Source organism: Pristis pectinata, chromosome 9 (assembly GCF_009764475.1).
Source record: "Pristis pectinata isolate sPriPec2 chromosome 9, sPriPec2.1.pri, whole genome shotgun sequence".
Lineage (NCBI taxonomy): Eukaryota > Metazoa > Chordata > Chondrichthyes > Rhinopristiformes > Pristidae > Pristis > Pristis pectinata.
Window position 1 is genome coordinate 95724014 of NC_067413.1, and position 22309 is coordinate 95746322.

The 22309-nt window shown below is 44.9% G+C and overlaps 1 protein-coding gene across 2 annotated transcripts in view; it reads right to left on the bottom strand.

Annotated features, from left to right (window-relative positions):
• Positions 1–22309, bottom strand: part of amph (amphiphysin) — a 170774-nt gene that overhangs the window by 44519 nt on the left and 103946 nt on the right. The window contains exon 12 of one of the 2 annotated variants that reach the window (XM_052023138.1): positions 16121–16171. The exons of the other annotated variant lie outside the window; for it this stretch is intronic. Within the exon in view, the coding sequence (XP_051879098.1) occupies positions 16121–16171 (51 nt within the window). The remainder of the gene's footprint in view (positions 1–16120; positions 16172–22309) is intronic. 2 annotated transcript variants of the gene reach the window in all.

The window sequence follows — 22309 nt, forward strand, 5'->3', positions numbered from 1 at the left end:
AAACAGTTCAAAGGGAATACAGAAGATTCCTAATGCTGAATAAATTTCCCTGCAGAAAGTTTCAAGTCTATTTCAATTACTAAATTGCTGTTCACAAATCTTGGGCAAGGGCATTAGATATGAGAGTGGATTATCAGACAATAGACACTGCTTCTTAGAAAGATGCCATTGAGTCCCTGAGGACTGTGTGAGACAGAGATGTAGAATCTACCACGTTCTGCAGAGTCATGCAGCAGAGATAAACAACTGAAATTATGGTATTCAAGATACCGTTCTAAAGTATAATGCATACCCAGTCCTCAGGAGTGGCTCAAACCATCTTTACAGTGAGAGAACTCAAAAATAGGTGGGCACAGTAATGTAGCAGTTAGCTCAACGCTATTATACGGCCAGTGACCTGGGTTCAATTCCGGCCGCTGTCTGTAAGGAGTTTGTACGCTTTCCCCGTGTCTAGGTGCTCCGGTTTCCTCCCACATTCCAAAAACATACGGGTTAGGAAGTTGTGGGCATGCTATGTTGGTGCTGGAAGCCTGGCGACACTTGCAGGCTGCCCCCAGAACACTCTACACAAAAGATGCATTTCACTGTGTGTTTCGATGTACATGTGACTAATAAAGATGTCTTAAAAAAATAAAACAGAGGTGACACCTGTTTAGGGTGGTGGAGAAGGATTATAGGCTTTCAGAATTACAACAGTACTGGGAATGGAGGAGTTTAAGCAGCTGGGGAGAAGCAAAATAGACTGATGGTGGAAATCTGAACTGAAAACAGGGATTTTGGGGACACTCTACCTGTCAGGTAGCATTTGCACAGAAGGAAACAAAGCTAACACTTCAGGTACAGAAACGTTAACTCGTTCTCTCCCCAGATGCTAATGGACCTTCTGGGTATTTCCAACATTTTTTGGTTTCCCACCTGCCTTTCTTTTGTCTTAAAATCCATCATTTTTCACAACTCTTTTCTTTGTCTCAGAGTTTGATTTTGGTTATGCATCTGTGCATCACCTGCTACGTCACCTGTTGACGTTTCAGCAAACAACCTGGCTATCCCTTATACTGTACAATTCATGAAGTAATTGACTAGTTTCCTTCTGCATAACATTTGACAAATCGAGATGGAATCTGCCCTCTCTCTGAGTCCCTCTCACATCTAATGAGACTACATTTTGGGAGCAATATCTGCAAATGTATTTGAAATCAAAGTAGTTGCTTGAAGAACAATAATGAAGAAATGTGGGAATGAGAGAGGGCTGCATAAAAATTCTTTGAGGTAACAAGCAGGTTAGACAACGGTGAGTCAGTAGATGTTATTTACACACAAGGCTGCTAAATAAGATAAGAGCGTATAATGATAGAAGCAAGGTACTAGCATGGATAGAAGATTGGCTGACTGGCACAAGTCAGAGAGTGGGGATAAAGGGGTTCTTTTTGGGATGGCTGCTGGTGACTCCGGCCACTGTCTGTAAGGAGTTTGTACATTCTCCTCGTGTCTGTGTGGGTTTCCTCTGGGTGCTCCGGTTTCCTCCCACATTCCAAAGACGTACGGGTTAGGAAGTTGTGGGCATGCTATGTTTGCGCTGGATGCATGGCGACACTTGCGGGCTGTCCCCAGAACACTATGCCAGAAGATCACTGTGTGTTTCAATGTACACGTGACTAATAAAGATACCTTATCTTAGGTTCCGCAGGGGTCAGTGTTGGGACTGCAAATTTTCACTTTATACATTAGTGATCTGGATGAAGGAACTGATGGCACTGTGGCCAAGTTTGCAGACGATATCAAGATAAGTGGAGGAACAGGTGGTGTTGCAGAAGGGAACCTGCAGAAGGACTTGGACATGTTGGGAGAGTGGGCAAAGAAGTGGCAGATGGAATACAACGTAGGGAAGTGTGGGGTTATGCACTTCGGTAGGAAGAATAAATGTGTACACTATTTTAAAAATGGGGAGAACATTCAGAAATCAGAGGAGACTTGGGAGTCCCAGTGCAGGATTCACTAAAGGTTAACTTGCAGGTTGAGTCAGTAGTAAGGAAGGCAAATGCAATGTTAGCATTCATTTCTGCCTATACCTCTCGCTGCCTTGGTGAAGCTGCCAGCATAATCTAAGACCCCACCCACCCAGGTCATTCTCTCTTCTCCCCTCTCCAATCGGGCAAAAGATACAGGAGCCTGAGGGCACATATCACCAGGCTCAAGGACAGCTTCTATCCCACTGTTACAAGACTATTGAACAGTTCCCTTATACGATGAGATGGACTCTTGACCTCACAATCTATCTTGTTATAACCTTGCACCTTATTGTCTACCTGCAATGCACTTCCCTGTAGCTGTGACACCTTACTCTGTATTCTGTTATTGTTTTTACCCTGTACTACCTCAATGCACTGTGTAATGAATTGATCTGTACAAATGCTATGCAAGACAAGTTTTTCACTGTACCTCGGTACAAGTGACAATAATAAACCAATACCAATAGCATTTCAAGAGGACTAGAATATAAAAGCAAGGACGTACTGCTGAGACTTTATAAGGCATTGGTCAGACCACATTTGGAACATTGTGAGCAATTTTGGGCCCCATATCTAAGGACGGATGTGCCAGCTCTGGAGACGGTCCAGAGAAGGTTCATGAGAATGATCCTAGGAATGAAAGGCTTAACATCTGAGGAGCATTTGATGTCTCTGGGCTTGTACTTGATGGACTTCAGAATAATGAGGGGGGGATCTCTTTGAAACCTATCGGATACTGAAAGGCCTGGATAGAGTGGACGTGGAGAGGATGTTTCCATTAGTCAGAGAGTGTAGGATCAGAGGGCACAGCCTCAGAATAAAGGGTCGTCCCTTTAAAACTGAGATGAGGAGGAATTTCTTCAGCTAGAGGGCGGTGAATCTGTGGAATTCATTGCCACAGGTGGCTGTGGAGGCTAAGTCATTAAAGGCAGAGATCGATAGGTTCTTGATTGGTAAGGGTTGTGGGGAAAAAGTGGGAGAATGGGGTTGAAAAAAATCAGCCATAATTGAATGCAGAGCAGACTCGATGGGCTGAATGGCCTAATTCGGCTCCTTTTTCTTGTGGTCTAACTGCAATACTGCATTTATAAATACAGTCAATTCAGTGAAAAATGGTAAAAAGATAAAATTAAAGGCATTACATATGAATAGATGCAAAGATAACAAAATAGGTGAACTGATGGTACAAGTAGAGAGAAGTGGGTTTGATGTTATAGGTTTTATAGAGATTTGGTTTCATGAAGATTATTGTTGGGAATTAATATTCCAGGATATTTGGCATTCAGAATGGACTGACAGAATGGAAAAGGAGGCTGGGGGAGGTTGTGGGAGGTTGGGGGGAAGGGAAGTTAGTCCTAATAATTATTGCTGGTAAATTTTGGTAAATTGGTAAATCAGTTTATTATTGTCACTTGTACCGAGGTACAGTGAAAAACTTGTCTTGCATAACATTCACACAGATCCATTCATTACAGAGTGCATTGAGGTAGTACAGGGTAAAACAATAACAGAATGCAGAAGGAAGTGTTGTAGTGAAAAAGAAAATGCAGTGCAGGTAGACAATAAGGTGCAAGGTCATAACGAGGTAGATTGTGAGGTCAAGAGTCCATTTTATCATACAAGGGAACTGCTCAATAGTCTTATAACAGCAAGTTAGAAGCTGTCCTTGAGCCTGGTGGTATGTGCTTTCAGGCTTTTGTATCTTCTGCCCGATGGGAGAGGGGAGAAGAGGGAATGTCTGGAGTGGGTGGGGTCTTTGATTATGCTGGCTGCTTCACCGAGGCAGCGAGAAGTGTGGACAGAGTCCATGGAGGGGAGGCTGCTTTAGGGACTGTATAAGGACTGCATAAGGATTATACAAAGAATGCTATAAGGACAGTAGTGAGGAATGATTTCACCCAGAGAAGGAGAAAGAATTTGGGTGTTATGGAAAGTTTTATAGACCTGCCTAACAGCAGCAACGCAATTGGAGAGGAAAGTTGTCAAGAAATAAGAAAAGCTTAGGTCAAAGCCAGCACAATAATCATGACAGACTTTAATTTTCATGTCGATTGATCAAACTAGGTGAGCTCACAGAATGCATTCAGGACTATTGCCTATAACAATGTATCATGGAACCAGCTAGGGAAAGGGTTATTGTAGACCTTATCTTGTATAATGAGACATTATTAATTAGTGGTGTCATAATAAGTCTCTGTAATTTGGGAAATACATAGATCAGTCAGAAACTGGAGTATTGAACTTTAAACAAGCCAGTTATATAGTAACGAGGGTAGTTGTTGGAATACTAAATTAATAGGTCTGCCAGTAAATAAACATGAAAGCAACGATTGTAAAGTTCTATCGAGAAATAAAAATTAGCATGAAATGTCAAAGAATGCAAGAACAGCGAAAGCAAATGTGGTTTACATATGGCAGGAGAAATTATGAGGAATGAAAAAATGGTGTAGGCATCAAGCAGACATTTTGTATATCTCTTTACTGCACACGGCAATAAATGCAGCAGAAATGAAGGGGAACCACTGTACCGATTACAGTAAGGAATTTAAAGTTATTGACATGCCATTAATTATTTCAAACCATTCATATTACTGAAGAAAGAAGGAAGACCAAAACCAGACAACACCAGTTCATCTGAATCTCATGGTTCTAAAAGCAAAGGTTGCAGAGATAACGAATATATCAGTCATGATCTTCCAGAATTCCAACAGACTTGAAGGTAGCAGATGTACCAAATTTAAGAAAGGGAGGCAGAGAAAAAACTGTGGGCTATTGAATCTGTGGAAACTGTGGACTGTGAAGTTTTCGACAAAGTGCAGAAGCCAGTCACTGAGGATGTACTAAAGCAGCACATGGAAATGACCTGATTAGAAAGAGCCAATATGGGTTCATGAAGGGAAGATTGTGTATGAAAGATCAAAGAATTCTTCGAAGATGTAATCAGCAAGGCCATTAAGGCCTCATTGGTTCTGAGATGACATATGATCATGGATAGAGGATTGATTAAAGACAGAAGACAGGGAAGAGGAACGAGCAACAAACAATCTGCTGGAGGAACTCAGAGAGTCGAGCAGCTTCTGTGGCCGGGGGGGCGGGGGGGGGACGGAATCGTCAACATTTCAGGTCAGAACCCTGCATCAGGACTGAGCATGGGGAGGGGAGATGGCCAATATAAAGGGGGAGAGGGGGAGTGGTGGGGCGGTGGCGAGTGGTGATCGGGGGAGGTGGTGAAGAATGGCAGGCAGATCGAGCCAGGTGGGAAGGGGGAGGTGTGCGATTGGGAGGCGGACAACACGAATGAGCAGGTGGTTTTCAGGTCGGGAAACTTTAGTCAGTGAGATGTAACAGGGAACTGTATTAGGCCCTCAGCTATTCACAATTCAAATAAGGTGAAAAGACAGCACTATTTATCCAAATTTATCGATGATATAAAGCTAAATGGAGAAGTAAGCTGTGAGGGGCAGCCACAAAATATCCGTGAAGTTATATGGCAAACAATGTGAAACATTCCTCAGCCATATCCTGTTTACAAAAAGCAGGACAAATCTAATTATTGCCCAAGCCGTCTACTCTCAATCATCAGGAAAGTGACAGAAGGTGCTATTGACAATGGTGTGCAGTGGGTCCTCCTCACCAACAACCTGCTCACTGAAGCCCAGTTTGAGTTTCACCAGCATCTTTCGGTTCCTCAAGACGCGACCAAAGCTTTAGTACAAGCATGAAACAAAAAGCTGAACTCCAGAGAAAAGGATGTCTGCCCTTAATATCAAACAGCATCTGACCGAGTACGTCATCAACTTAATTCCGGCAGCTGGTGTGATACCTTGCACAAAGGAAGATGGTTGTGGTTGTTGGAGGTCAATTACCCCTGTCCCAGCCCCTTCTCTGCCATGGGAACCCCACTGCCTGCAGATTCCCCTCCTAGTTGCACACCATACTGATTTAAAAATTTATCGCAGGCCCTTCATTGTTGCTGTGTTTAAATCCCGGAACTCCCCACCCAAAAACATTGTGGGAGTATCTTCACTAGAAGGACGCCAGCAATTCCCAAAGGTGGTTCACCACCAGCTTTCTAGGACAATTAAGAATGGGCAGTAAATGCTGGTCTTGCTCAGACCATGAGAAAGGAATAGTGAAGAAAGATTGATTTATGTGGGAAAATGTAGTAGGAAGATCGAGAAAAAAAAACAGGATATTTGTAGTAGTGAAAGACCAAGAAATTTTGTCTTATGGAAGAATCACACGGCTGGTTCATGGAATGTAGGGAGTGAATGGAAAAACATTTCATTATATGGTGTATTGTCCTTCATCAATCGGGGAATTGGATTTAGGAGCCGTGAGGTATTGTTGCAGCTGTATAGGTCCCTGGTCAGACCCCACTTGGAGTATTGTGCTCAGTTCTGGTCGCCTCACTAGACCAGAGGAAAGATGTGGAAGCCATAGAGAGGGTGCAGAGGAGATTTACAAGGATGCTGCCTGGAATGCGGAGCATGCCTTATGAAAGCAGGTTGAGGGAACTCGGCCTTTTCTCCTTGGAGAGACGGAGGATGTGGGGGGGGGTACCTGATTGAGGTGTATGAGATGATGAGAGGTATTGATAGGGTAGACAGTCAGAGGCTTTTCCCCAGGGCTGAATTGGTGGCCACAAGAAGACATAGGTTTAAGGTGCTGGGGAGTAGATATAGAGGAGATGTCAGGGGTAAGTTTTTTATTCAGAGAGCGGTGAGTGCGTGGAATGGGCTGTCGGAAACGGTGGTGGAGGCTGATACGAGAGGGTCTTTCAAGAGACTGTTAGATAGGTATATGGAGCTGAGCGAAATAGAGGGCTATGGGTAAGCCTAGTAATTTCTAGGGTAAGGACATGTTCGGCACAGCTTTGTGGGCAGAAGGGCCTGAATTGTGCTGTAATTGTTCTATGTTCTAACATAAGAAAATAGGAGCCGGAGTAGCCACACAGCCCCTCACTCTAACGTGCTGGTACTACAAACAGGGAGCGAAGTCATACATTGACTTTAGTTGCAAGGGAGTTGGGGACAAAAGTGAATAGGATTTGCTTTGGTTGCACAGGACATCAATGAGACCTCATTTAGAGTTTGTGTGCAGTTTTGGTCTCTGAACCTGGAGAAGGACAGATTTGCTTTGGGATCAGTGCAGTATTGATTCATCAAATTGATTTCTAAAAAAGCAGTTTGTTCTACAAAGAATAAATGAATAGAACTTATCTGTGCTTAGCAGAGTTTAGAAAAATAAGAGATGAACCATTTGAAACATACAACATTCTGAGAGGGATTTACAGGCTACAACTAGTGTCCATTGTCTCAGGACAGAGAGGTGACCATCATAAATGGATCTGTAGATGAATTTCTTCATGCAGTGTTGTAAATATTTGGAGTTCTGCACATCAAAGGGCTGTGGATGATCAAGTACATTCAAAAATGTGAGTGACAGATTTCCGTAGAGTGAGGGAATCAGAAGATATGGGGATTGGAGAGCAGTGGACTTGAGATACAGGATCCATCATCATCTAATTGCATTGCAGAGCGGCAGGATTATGGCCTGCTCCTGCTCGTATCTCATTTGTTCCTACCAGATGAATGAATACATTCACCAGCCTTTCTTTGTTATAAATTTAATGATGGATTGCAGCCCTAAATTCCTTTGTTTTGAATGTTGCGTGTTGAGACATGAAGATCATTATTAAGAGTTAATGAGGCTATCCAGGGTGGGGATTGAAAATGCAATAAAAACAAGAAATGGGCTGTTAATGGGAGCAATATATCTTATATTTATGAAAAACTCACATCAACTCTCCACTGAGACACCACAGAAGCAATGACTCCATTAATGGAATGTGCTGTTTTAGATTGGAAGTCAGTGAGAAACAACAAGAATTATTTAGCAATCCTTCATGATGGGACGATGAATGAAAGTAATGAATATAAGTTGCCAGAAAGTATAGGAGTGATCGTCAATAACTCAGGCGACAAGGGAAAGGAGAATAGGAAATGTAGAAGCTGTGCAATACCAACATAATGCTAAAATAGTCAACAAAGAGACTCAGAAAATGTTACATCCTAGGGATATCTGCGAAAATTTCAGAGGAGCCACGATACACTACTAGATTTACATACTACCCTAGCACATAAAATATCTGACTTGTTTCACGGAGAGATATTAGACAAAATTTCTGACCAAACCACATGAGATGAGAAAGGACAATCGAAAGCTTTGTGAAAGAGGTTGTCTTACAGGAGGAGGGAACAGTGGGGAACTTTGCAGAGGGAGTGCCTGAACTAGGAACGTAGAAACATAGAAAAGTACAGAACAGAAACGGGCACTTCGGCTCACCATGTCTGTGTCGACCTTGGTGTCAATTTACACTAATCCCATCTGCCTGCACATGGTCCATATCGCTCTGCACCATCTGTTCATGCGACTGCCTGAATGCCTCTTTGACTATTGCTATTGTAGCTGCCTCCACTACCTCCCTGGCAATGCACTTGAGGCACCTACCACTCTCTGTGTAAAAATTTGCTCCACAAATCTCCTTTAAACTTTCTGCTCTCACTTTAAACCTATATCCTTTGGTACTTAACACTTCCACCCCAAGAAAAAGGCTCTGACTATCTCCCCTATCTATGCCTTCCACTTCTATCGGGTCGACCCTCAGTCTCTGATGCTCCAGAGAAAGAAATGCAAGTCTCTCCATCCCCTCCTTTTTGTGAATGCTCTCCAGTCCAGGCAACATCCTGGCGAACCTCTTCTGCACCCTCTCTAAAGGCTCCACATCCTTCCTGTGGTGAGCAGATATGCACACTCTACTCCAAATATGGACTAATGTAAGTTTTATACAGCTGTAACATGACATCATAACCTTTGTACTGAATGCCCCTTGACTGATGAAGACAAGTGGGCCGTACGCCTTCTTTACCACCCTGTCTACTTGTGTTGCCACTTTCAGGGAGTTATCAACTTGCAGCCCCAGATCCCCCTGCACACCAGTGCTCCTAAGGGTCCTGCCATTGGCTGTACACTTTCATCTTGCATTTGACCTCCCAAAGTGCAACACCTCACACTTGTCCAAATTAAACTCTACCTGCCATTTCTCTGCCTAAGTTTCCAGCTGATCCATATAGAACATAGAACATTACAGCACAGTTCTGGCCCTTCGGCCCACAATGTTGCGCCAACATTTTATCCCGCTCTAAGATCTATCTAACCCTTCCATCCCACATAGCCCTCCATTTCTCTATCATTCATGTGGCTCTCTAAGAGTTTCTTAAATGTCCCTAATGTATCTGCCCCCACCACTTCTGCTGGCAGTGCGTTCCACGCACCCACCACTCTCTGTGTAAAAAACTTACCTCTGACATCCCCCTTATACCTTCCTCCAACCACCTTAAAATTATGCCCCCTCGTGTTAGCCATTTTTGCCCTTGGAAAAAAGTCTCTGACTGTCCACGCGATCTACGCCTCTTATCATCTTGTGCACCTCTATAAAGTCACGTCTCATCCTCCATCTCTCCAAAGAGAAAAACCCTAGCTCATTCAACCTATCCTCATAAGACGTGCTCTCCAATCCAGGCAGCATCCTGGTAAATCTCCTCTGCACCCTCTCTAAAACTTCCACATCCTTCCTATAGTGAGGCAACCACTGAACACAATACTCCAAGTGTTGTCTAACCAGAGTTCCACAGAGCTGCAACATTACCTTGTGGCTCTTGAACTCAATACCCTGACGAATGAAGGCCAACACACCATACACCTTCTTAACAACCCTATCAACCTGCGTGGCAATCTTGAGGGATCTATTGATGTGGACCCCAAGATCCCTCTGTTTCTCCACACTGCTAAGAGTCCTGCCATTAACCTTGTATTCTGTCTTCAAATTCGATCTCCCGAAGTGTATCACTTCACACTTCTCTGGGTTGAACTCCATCTGCCACTTCTCAGCCCAGCTCTGTATCCTATCAATGCCCTGTTGTGACCTACAGCAACCTTCTACACTATCAACAACACCACCAACCTTCGTGTCATCGGCAAATTTACTAACCCACCCTTCCACATCCTCATCCAAGTCATTTATAAAAATCACAAAGAGATAAAAATCACAAAGAGCTGTGATCCTGTTGTATCCTTTGAGAACCTTCCTCACTATCCACAATTCTGCCAAATTCTGTGTCATCTGCAAACTTACTGATCAGACCACCTACATCTGCATCCAAATCATTAATATATATTACAAACAACAGAGGTCCCAGCGCTGATCCTTGCAGAACACCACTTGTCACAGACCTCTAGTCAGAAAAACACCCCTCTACCACTACTCTCTATCTTCTATGACCAAGCCAATTTGGATCCAATTTATGAATCCATTGTGGATCCCATGTGACTGTGCGCAGTTTTGGGCCCCGCATCTTAGGAAGGATGTGCTGACGTTGGAGAGGGTTCAGAGGAGATTTACGAGAATGATTCCAGGAATGAAAGGGCTTAAGTACGATGAGCGTTTGTCGGCTCTTGGACTGTACTCGCTGGAGTACAGAAGGATGAGAGGGGACCTCGTAGCGACATTTAAAATGTTGACAGGTAAGGATAGAGTAGATGTGGCTAGGCTGTTTCCCTTGGTGGGCGTGTCCAGGACCAGAGGGCACAATCTTAGAATTAGAGGGTACAGTTTCAAGACAGAGATGAGGAGAAGTTTCTTTACCCAGAGGGTGGTGAAATTGTGGAACTCCTTGCCACGCACAGCAGTGGAGGCCAGATCAGTGGGGGTGTTCAAGGAGGAGATAGACAGATATCTAAATAGTCAGGGTATCAAGGGATATGGGGATAAGGCTGGCAAATGGGATTAGAATAGTTTTTTTTTTCTCTCTCTTTTTTTCCCACCCCATTTCTTTTTCCCTTTTCCTTGGAGCAGACTCGATGGGCCGAATGGCCTGCTTCTGCTCCCTTATCTTGTGATCTTGTGATCTTGTGACTTAATCTTCTGGACCAGCCTACCGTGAGGGACCTTGTCAAGTGCTTTACTCTAGTCCATGTAGACAATATTCACTGCCCTACTCTTATCAATCATCTTCGTCGCTTCCACAAAAAACCCAATCAAGTTTATAAGACATGACCTCCCCCATTCAAAGCCATACTGGTTATCTATCCCCAATAAGTCCATGCTTTCCCAAATATAAGTGAATTCTGCCCCTAAGAATCTTCTCCGATAATTTCCCTACCACTGATGTAAAGCTCACCAGCCTATAGTTTCCTGGTTTGTCCCGGATGCCCTTCTTAAACAGAGGAACAACATTGCCTACTCTCCAGTTTTGGGAGTGAGCTACCTGATGGCTGTCCAGATGGGGTTGAGGAAGTAGCAGAGATGCAAGAGACATAAATTGGAGGGATGCACAGTTCTCAGAGGCCTGGAGTTGCTTATAAAGATGCTATTCAAGCCCTCAAGCACATCCCACCATTCAGTAAGATCATGGCTGCTCAACCTCATTCTGCTCGCCCATGTTAGATCCATTCCCTTATCTGACAAATTGGTAAATTTGTTTATTATTGTCACTTGTACCGAGGTACAGTGAAAAACTGTTTTGCATGCCATCTATCCAGATCAATTTATTACACAGCGTATTGAGGTAGTACAAGGGAAAACAGTAACAGAATGCAGAATGAAGTGTCACAGCTACAGAGAAAGTGCAGTGCAGGCAGACAATAAGGCGCAAGGTCATAATGAGGTAGATTGTGAGGTCAAGCGTCCATCTTATCGTACTAGGGAACTGTTCAATAGTCTTATAACAGTGGGATAGAAGCTGTCCTTGAGCCTGGTGGTACGTGCTTTCAGGCTTTTATCTTCTGCCCGATACAAGGGGGGAGAAGATAAAATGTCTGGGGTTGGTGGGGTCTTTGATTATTATGCTGGCTGCTTTACCGAGGCAGTGAGAAGTGTAGGCAGAGTCCATGGAGGGGAGGCTGGTCAGATCACTGCCTCCTGATCGACAGAGTTCCAAGGCTAGTAATTGGGATTCACCTATTCTGGGTGTGCCAACCCATCACAGAGCATGGTGCCAATGGTCATTTTGATACATTCAATAAATTGCAAAAATAGCCAAAAAGATGCAGGAAACCTGCACTAAATCAGGACTGTGGCAGATCCATTTGGGACCCAGGTTCAACTGAACAGAGCTGCTGCCAATTTTCTGTGCAGCAATTGGAAAAGAGCATCAACCCTCAAAGTCACATCCCCCCCCTCAACCCCCGAGGCAGCCGAGCAAATGCAGCATGGCCTGGAAGAGCAGAGGCTTTAGGGGAGAGGGAGGGCGTGAGCTCTCAGACTGACTATAGAGAAGGAGACAGAAGAGCCTGCAGATGCTGGAATCTGGAGCAGCAAGCTATCTGCTGGAGGAACTCAGTGGGTCATGCAGCACCTGTGAGAGGAAAGGAACGGTCGACGTTTCGGGTCGAAACTTCGACGATTTCTTTCCTCCCATAGATGCTACTCGACCTGCTGGGTTCCTCCAGCAGATTGCTCGTTGACCACAGAAAAGACCTGGTAGGTAAAATCTTTGCTGGGAGGAAGGTTTCATGCTGCAGGGGAGGGCAGGATCTACCAGGACCACCATTAGAATAATCTGTCAGGAGGTGGCACAACTTATCTCCTCCAGGAGTCAGACTTCATGGACAATGGAGCTATATTGCAAAACACTTAATGATCTCAGAAGATATGAATGTAAGCCACATACTAGTAAAGAATACTTCCCTATACAGAATCACTTATCCAGAAAGACACTCTCACACATCCTTAACCACAGAAGCTGTTACTGCAACCAATCCTCCTCACACCATCTTTCCATCACCAACCACCGACATTCTACCTTAACCCTCTCCATCTTCCAAACAGAAGTTAAGCCTTCAAGTGTGGGATAATGAAAGGTTACTCATTATTCTTCCTTGTCCCACTGAGGTTAAGATAATGAGGAATAGGAAGGAGACCCCCATGAAGGAGGTGCGCTCTCCTGAGTTCAGCACCGCACAGCATCTCCTCCTCAAGGTAGTGGGGCCACCGATGCCTCAACTGCTTTCTCCTCTGCAGGAGCCGCAAAATCCACCCTTCCGCCCCCCGCCGACCGACACACACCCGTCTCTATTGTCATCAGATTCCTGCTCAGATTGCGCAGAGAGTTGACTCAGAGAAGGTGAAGACCACAGGCCCCAGGCCCTCAGGGATGTTTATCTGTCAGCCACTTCAGCTCCAGGGCTGGTGGCTGTGACATTGTAGGAGTGGTCTGACAGCCAGCGCAATGTTATTACTGTTGCCCACCCTTGTCCCCTTCAGAGTCACTGGGTTCAGGACAACGCTGCCCTGCCTATCAAGGGCATCAATTCAGCACCCACCATTGCCTCTCAGGTGGCACACCCAACTGTGTCCCAAGGCCCACCCCTCCCAGACTGCCCCAGGCAGCTATCTGAAGCTGGCCCATATGGGCCAAGTCTTCTCTTGGATCACCAAGGACATCTGTGTGGACCAAGGGGAACCAGAGTATTCTGCCAGCAGCCACTGTGATCACACAGGAGCCACGAAGACATAGTGCTCAGGTTACAACACCCAGTTACAGGACTGAAAAATGGGAACAGCACTGGTTTAGAGACAAATATGATTTTTCATATATGTGTTATTTGATGTTGCTTTGTTAATCGTGATTCTCAAGACATTAATGCCATTCAAATTTAGACAAATCCCATCCTTCATTACGTAAAGGTAAGTGATGTCAGGTAGCTTTGTGGAACACTCTGCCATGGCTCAAGGTCATGCTAATGTCACGCGGGTCAGATGAACGTGTGCAAGATAAACCTCGACTGTGGTTATACATATTATTTTGCCAATGATTGTGCATGACCTCCAGAGCCAAGCTCGTGGATCTTATTCCCTGTTTGCTCTGTTCTTACAATACTTACCGTGCCCACACGTGAGGCAGAGAAATATGAGAAAGGTTGCCTGTTGAGACTCTGACCCTCCTCAAGGTCATTAATATAAATAGTAAGTAACTGAGGGCCAAGACCTGATCCTTGGGGCACTCTATCAGTTACATTCTTTCAATCCGAAAAAGACCCATTTATTCCAACCTTTTTTCTATGTGATGACCAGCTTTCAATCCATGCTAACACACTTCCTCCAAAACCATGTTCTTAACTTGTGCACCAGCTTCTTACGTCACACCTTGTTGAATGGCTTTTGAAAGTCCAAATACGCCATACCTACAGGTTGCCTTCTACCTACCCTACTTGTTACATGTTCAAAGAATTCAAGCAAATTTGTCAAACCTGATCTGCCCTTCATGAAACCATGCTGACTTAGTTTGGTTATATTCAGCTATCCTAAACAATTATTTATTTCTTCTTTGATTACTGATTTTGACATCTTTCTCAAAGTAACTGGCCTACAGTTTTTTGCCTTTTGTGTTCCTGCCTTCTTGAACAAGGAGTCACAGTTGTTTGCCAGTTCTATGGTACACTCCCAGAACTCAGTGAGTTTTGAAAAACTTCAACTAATGGGTCTGTTATCTCTGCAGCTACCTCCTTTAAAACCTCTGGGTGTCGACCATTGTCTGCCTTCCGCCTCATGATCTTTGTCCACTGCGATCGGGATTTTCCATTCTGTTTGAAACTAGCCCTTCTGTTATATTTGGGAGATGTGCTGTGTCCTCCTCAGTGAAGACTGATGCAAAAAAATCGGTTTAACTTACTCGCCATTTCCTTGTTTCCTGATATTAAGATGCAATCGAGGCAGAGTTCTGTAGCATTGTAGCCAGATTTAATCCTCTTTTATAGTAACCTTCTGGTTGTAAATGTTAGAATTTCCAAGAGTATTTTTGATTGCTTTAACTTGAGCACTACATTTTAATCTCCCACAGCTATTTGCACCTCCACCAATCATAACTTTTCACCATTTAAATAATATTCAGGTCTCCTGTTCAGAAGGATGAACTTCATAATTCCTTAGTTTGAAATCCATTTATCACTCTTTTGTCCAGAGTAATATTATACTTTTTTTCTACACTATGACCAAGGCTTGTATCATTGCCAGATTTGGGGATATGGCTGATTATTGTGGCTGATTATAATCCAAGTCATCAATGAATAGTTCAGCCGCCAGCACTGATCCTTGTCACTGAAGGTCTTTCAACCCATTGTGTCTGTGATGGCTCTTTAATGGAGCTTTTCAACTCATTCCACCCTTCTTCATTGCCCTACAAGCCCTTCCTTTTCAAAAATGTGTCCATTTCCCTGTTGAAAGTTCCCAGTGAAACATCATCCCCTCAAGCAGTGCATTCAGATTTTAAGATCTTGATACAGTTTAAAAAAATACTCTTGTTAGGTCCTTTGACCAATCATTTTAAATCTGTGCCAGGGTACTGGAGACATGGTAGATGTCCAAACCACCAAATGGCAGGTGGACAAGAAGTTAGAGCACTGAGATGTTATGGGGCTGGAGAAAGTTGCAGAGATATGCAGTAATTTGAACACATAATGAATTTAAAGCAAGATGCCAGGGGACCTGGAACCACTGTAGATGAGGAAACACAGGGGCAAACACAAATTAGCACATCAGAGTTTTGAATGAGTTTGTTTATAGAGGGGGGAAGATTGGCAGGCAGCTAGTGCAACCCCTTGAGTAGATCTGCCCCTCCAGCTCAAGAGAGGAGGAAGCTCCCGATTGAATCAAGCTGGTAACTGAGTTAATTGAATGGGAAGAGTTTGCAGAGATGAGATGTGGATTCTGTAGTTGCCATTCCTGCAGTACAGGAGGCAATATTTTCCATGTTCATATCCTTCAGGCAATGAGCAATCTTGGCTCTTCCATACAGATTTTTGACCTTGATTCCCTTAAATGTGTACATGTTGATATTCTGGGAATGGGGAGGTGTGTATATGAAGGAAATTGTGGTTTTAGAGGATGGAGCGGCCAGGCACATGATGGTTATCAATGTTGGGTTGTCATGTAAATCAAAGGAGTTGAAGTTTGAGATGAAAATAATGAACTGATTTGGAAATAAAGCAAAAATGAGTTATTGAGCACTTGATGAAAGAGAAACAAGTCCGTGCAGGTCACTGCTATTTACCTGTTGAGATAATTCTGGTACAGCAAAGAAGGATCCACAGCACATCAGGGCCTAAGGAGAAAGGGGTAGATAATCTACTTAGTCTAAATAACAAAAGCAGCTGCCTCTGCCAAAACAAAGCAATGTCACATCCCAAATGTAATAACATCCTTTAACAGATATATCGTACAAACCTTCAGCTTAAAGCATTTGAGGGTGAATTGTCAGTTTTTACATGGACTATGCTGCAGAGAATGCCCATTGGCAAATCTATAAGAATCTGCATATTAAACAATCAACTGATTTTCATCTAATGGATAAAACAAAAATCAGAAGGCAAGCCATTGTGACCCCCTAAAGGGCAAGGTTTGACCTGGACTTCTAAACAGAGTAACCTGCGATTGTATCAACTCATTCCTAAATGCGCCAAGACGAGTTGAAAAGGTCTTAAAGGCTTTCAGGATCCTTGTATTTATAAGCAGAGCTGCAGAGTAGGAAAGCGATGACATTATATAAAGCCAATTTAAAATACTGGTGAGGTCTCAGCCAGTGGTCAGGATACCATACACACACAAGGGCATCCAAGCCTTAGAAAGAGTGTCGAGGAGGTTTATATGTCAGCAGAATCTACAGTTTTGTGGAGAGATTGTGGAATTTGAACTGGTTCTTGTTACCTATTATTCCTCCTGGAGGCTGAGGAGAGATTTGATAGAGATGCTCAAAATGATGTAGGGTCTGACTGAGTAAGTACAGGGAAACTGTTTCTGGGGCCAGATGTGACCTGAGTAAAATAAATAGCCATCATGGTGTGGTGCCCTGGAATACAGCTGCCCAAGAAGGTGATGGAAGCAGATTTAATGATGATTTTCAATGTGGAAAAGGATATGTATTTGAAGTGAAGGCATTTGGAGGCCGATGCGAACTCATCGAATAGTAATTTCACAGAAGCAGCACAGGCATGAGAGGCAGAATGTCCTCCTTGTGTGCTGCGTCTTCCTATGACCATGGTCATTGTAGGTCAGTGTTAGTAGTCCATGAAATAACCACACTTCAGGGTGGTGCATTTGCAGTTGGTACCAGAAATTGTATTGCTGCAGAGCTGATTTTAACTGAACTCCATAATCCATAAAGCAGAGAAGAGTCAACAATATGAAAATCAATGGATATACAATCAACCCATCAAAATGAAATAGGAACCTCACAACGGTGCTAATGGTGCAGTTTTCTGACAGAATTTCTCTTGACCTGATATCCCCCAGCCAGAGGGGTGCAGAACAGTTACAGCATCATTCCTGGGAAGAACAGGAAGAGAAATGCTGAATGGAACAATACAAGTTACAGTTTATCATCAGCTTCATTAGAAATCACAGGTTTTAAGAGTGTCAGCATCTAGGACACTCCTCCATGCAGGAAAGTAAGTGGCAGGAAGGCCACCACCTGAAGATACCTACTGCCAGCCTTGTGCGTCGTCTCCAGACGGACCTCTCCCAGGTCCACAGGAAGGCCATTGTGATAAGGGAGCACATCCTGCAGTGTGGATTCTCAGGCAGAGCCTTGGCAGCCACACCTGAAACATTGCGGCTTGCATTGTGATGTAAGTTGGTGGCCGCTCTAATCGATTTGGCTTAGACGAACCTCGATAGATGCTAAGCATGCCAACTTTTTAATGTATATATTGGCCACCCAACATAAGAACCCAGAAATTCATCTTTACTTGGTAGTTGGATTAGAAAGAGTGAGTTGGCTCTTGCCTGGTTCCTGAACTCAACTGCATTAAATAGCTCCCCAATAGGCAACCATCCCTGCTGTGGAGGAGAGGAGAGAAGCTGCCTGAGCATCAACACACCCTGGTACACGCATCAGCTTGTAACTTCTGCAGGTTTTACCTTCTGCCCTCGCAACGGGTCTCGACCGTCCTTCTCCCACACCCAATAAAAGTACATCTGATGCATCCATTAATCATGACCACACGGCAAAGAAAACATTGGAGACACAAGAGACTGCAGATGCCGGAATCTGGAGCAAAAAACAAACTGCTGGAGGAACTCAGTGGGTCAGGCAGCATCGGTGGAGGCAAAGGAACGACTGATGTTCTGGGTCAAGACCCTGCACTAGGACGAAGAGTGTAGAGGGAAGAGAGCCACTGTAAGGAGGTCAGAGGGAGGGGTGAGGCAGGGGCTGGTAGGTGATAGGTGGAACCAGGTGAGGTGGAGGATGGAGCCGGGTGGGGGTGAGGCAGGGGCTGGTAGGTGATAGGTGGAACCAGGTGAGGTGGAGGATGGAGCCGGGTGGGGGTGAGGCAGGGGCTGGTAGGTGATAGGTGGAACCAGGTGAGGTGGAGGATGGAGCGGGTGGGGGTGAGGCAGGGGGAGGGGTGACTGTTGAGACAGAGGCTGGTGGGGGATATGTGGAAACACGAGAAAAGCAAAACAAAATGGGCAGATGGAGGCAGGTGGGGGAAGGGAGTGGGGTCGAGACTGAGTCATAGAGTCAATACAACATGGATACAGACCCTTCGGCCCAACGACTATGGTGCTCACCCATCCAGTCCCAATTTCCTGTGTTCGGCTCACATCCCTCCAAGCCCGGCCCGTCCATGTACCTATCCAAATGCTTCTTAAATGTTACTGTTGTACCTGCCTCAACCACTTCCTCTGGCAGCTCGTTCCATATACTCACCACCCTCTGGGTGGAAAAAGTTGTCCCTCAGGTCCTGGTTAAATCGTTCCCCTCTCACTCTAAATCTACGCCCCCTAGTTTTGGACTTCCCTACCCTGGGGAAAAGACTGAGCATTTCAGAGGCTGATAGGTGATAGGTGGAACGAGGGATGAGGGGCAGATGGGTGGGGGAGGGGGGGGGAAGGAAAGGTGAGCCAAGGGAGAAGACCCCCAGGTGGATAGGCATGTGGGTGCTGGGCAACTAGAACCAGGTGGGGGAGGGTGATGAGTCGAAGTAATGGGGGGGAAGGTGAACAAATAGAGAGACCCTGGGGGGACAGGTGGGAGTGGCAAAGGCACACAGGGGGTGTGGGTTACCTGAAAATGGAAAACACTGCCCTGGTTCTCATTATAAGAAGGATGTGGAAGCATTGGAAAGGGTGCAGAGATTTACCAGGATGCTGCCTGGTTTAGAGAGTATGCATTATGAGGAGAGACTAAGGGAGCTAGGGCTTTACTCTTCGGAGAGAAGGAGGATGAGGGGAGACATGATAGAGGTGTACAAAATATTAAGAGGAATAGATAGAGTGGACAGCCAGCGCCTCTTTCCCAGGGCACCAATGCTCAATACAAGAGGGCATGGCTTTAAAGTAATGGGTGGGAAGTTCAAGGGAGATATCAGAGGAAGATTTTTTACCCAGAGAGTTGTTGGGACATGGAATGCGCTGCCTGGGGTTGTGGTGGAGGCAGGTACATTGGTCAAATTCAAGAGGTTGCTAGATAAGCATATGGAGGAATTTAAAATAGAGGGATATGGGGGAGGCAGAGGTTAGATAGTCTTAGGCAAGGTTTAAAGGTCAGCACGACATTGTGGGCTGAACTGTTGTGTTGTACTGTTCTATGATTCTATGATTCAATAAACCCATTGTTTCTGCCTGCTCTTGACCCACCAGACAGGTTTGGTTTGGCAGAAACAATGAGCTTACCAGGGTAGTCCTGTTTGTGGATCCTGGGGATAGAAGAGGGAAGTGTGGGGTGGGGACACTGTCAGATTGGAGACTGTAGAGGGGAGATCTCCTGATGTGATGAGATCTGTAACAGTCTGGGAGATGGTGGCCTGGTGTTTACTAGTGAGGTAGGGTCCGGGGGGAGGTATGAGGTAGTGTCTGAGAGCTGCTGTCTGGCCTCTGCGAGGTAGAGGTCAGAGCACCAGACCACAACGGCACCGCTCTTATCTACTGGTTCGATGACGAGGTTGGGGTTGGTGTGAAGTGAACAGGGAGCTGCTCGCTGGAAGGGGCGAGGTCAGAAGGGGTGAGGGGAGCGGAGGGGTCACATTGGTGACTAGAAATGAATAGGACAGGGGAGGGTAATGTTACGGACTCAGTGAAAGTCCCTTTAAGATAGAGAGTGTGTGTGTATGTGTGTGTGGGGCGTGCTTACGTCAATAGAAGATAAAGGACGTAATGACGTTGTTGAAGAAGTTAGAAGAAGAAGAGAGAGAGAGAAGGGAGAGAGACACCAGCCTGCTTGTTTTTCTCTATCGATGGATGAGAAACAATAACTGTGTTTACCACTGAAATCCATGTATGGAAGTTGGAAGTAATCCGGTGGAGTTCACTTTGTTGCTGACCTGTAGAAGGAAACAGGTATTTGTGTGTGGACGACCACGGTTCGGATGCTTTTCGGGGTGAGGAAGTCACTACCGAGTAAACACTGAAGTGTCGTTTGGGTTCCATCGTGGAACATTTGGATTTCGTATGTACTCTCTCTCTGTTTTTCTACATCTACGTCTTATCTTCAGACAACGGTGGTTGTTGAAGAAGCCCTTGCTCATGTTTCACCTTATGGCTTGCGGAACTGAACTTTAAGAACCATTCAGGAACTGGGAGTTTGGGACTTTGTCACACACACACACACGAAGAGTTTAGTTTTGGGGTTAACGTTCGAGGTTTAACATTCTTGAATTCTAACATACTAACATTTTTACTTTTATTTTACGTATTATCATAAGTAGTGATTAATAAAATAGTTTTTAACACTGAATCATGCTCAGTGTGTTTCTTTTGTTGCTGGTTTGTGACAGTAAGAGGAAAGAATTGGGTGTCGAAGTGGAAGGGGAGTGCTGGAGCCATTCGAAAGGGTTGTCAGTGGAGGGGGTGAGGATTCCTTGCTGAAGAATTGGACAGAGGGAAAGGCAATGGAAGGAGACGTCAACATCATATCGGGCCTGCGACTCACTGAGGTGCAGGTGCAAGGGTACAAAGGTGAGGCCTCTGTTGGGGACTGACCCCTCAGCAGTCAGAGGGGGGAGGTTGGGGGGATGGTAGGGGTTGGAGCTGGGGTGAGGTGTGGGGTCAGAGCAGGGAAATGGGAGAGAGGCCTCAAACGTGGTGAAAGGAGCTCGGGGAAGGGAGGTCAGAGGAGAGAAGGGTCGGTGGTGGTGTTGGGGGGGGGGGGGCTAGGATATTGGATTGAGGGAGGGTGGGGAGGGATGGGAAGGAGAGCGAGGAGGTCCCCGTGGAGTGTCTTGGGCCTGGCCTTGGAGTTGGGTGGGAGAGTGAGGCCCAGCCCCCGACACTCAAAGAAAGGTTGTTAGAAATGGAAAGTTATATGTAGCTGAGGCAAAAAGGTGCAATACCCAGGCAGTATTGGAGGTTCTCAAAGAGAACCACCTTGAAAAGTCACAGGTATAATGTTATGGAAAACCAAAAAAATCATTTGTTCTGCTGTAATGAGACAGAATAGCATGAACCTAATTCTGTTGTAATGGGACAGGCAGCCATTAACCTCGATGGCAATGGACTGAATTCATCTCTGCTTTCTGAAGAAAAAATAATTAAAACAAAACCAAGTTAAGTCTCAACCAGAAATAAGAGTGTGAGCTTTCAAATAAGGTTGTTGATAATCCATTCTCACTTCATGCAATGGGTAAACATGGTCCCAGATGTGCCAGTTCTGCAGAGACAAGGTGCTAATGAGATTTATTCAATGTACTATAAATTGCCCTGTTATATACTTTAGTCACATGATGTCCCCTGTTAGAAAGGTGTGGAAATGACTCATTTTTCAATTTTGATCTCAGTTTTACCTTTCTGAAATGAGAGCTGGGAGACTGCCACAAACTCTGCACTCACCCTTACCTACTTATCACCTCCCACTGTTCCTGGTACAGCTTTTGGAAACCCTGCAGGCACACAATTCCCATTATCAAAAGGGAGGGAGTCAGATCCATGTGAGGGCAAACACTTTCGCAGTCGTACATCAGTCGTCCAAGATCTCCAGTATCACCAGGTCCTATCCATTAAGCTGGTGCCACTGATGGGTTTCATTGGACTCCTGCTACCAACAGTACCCTTGGTGTAAAAGTGCCTGGAAGTGGGACTATTAGCTCAAGAGCCAGGAGTGGGGTGGGGTGGAATTTAATAACATTGTTTATAATTATGAGGGGTTTATGAGGGGATGAATGAAGAAGACAGTTTCCACTGACAGAAGGTCAATAACCAGAAGATTCACATTTATAATAACTCACAAACTAACAGTGTTTGGTCC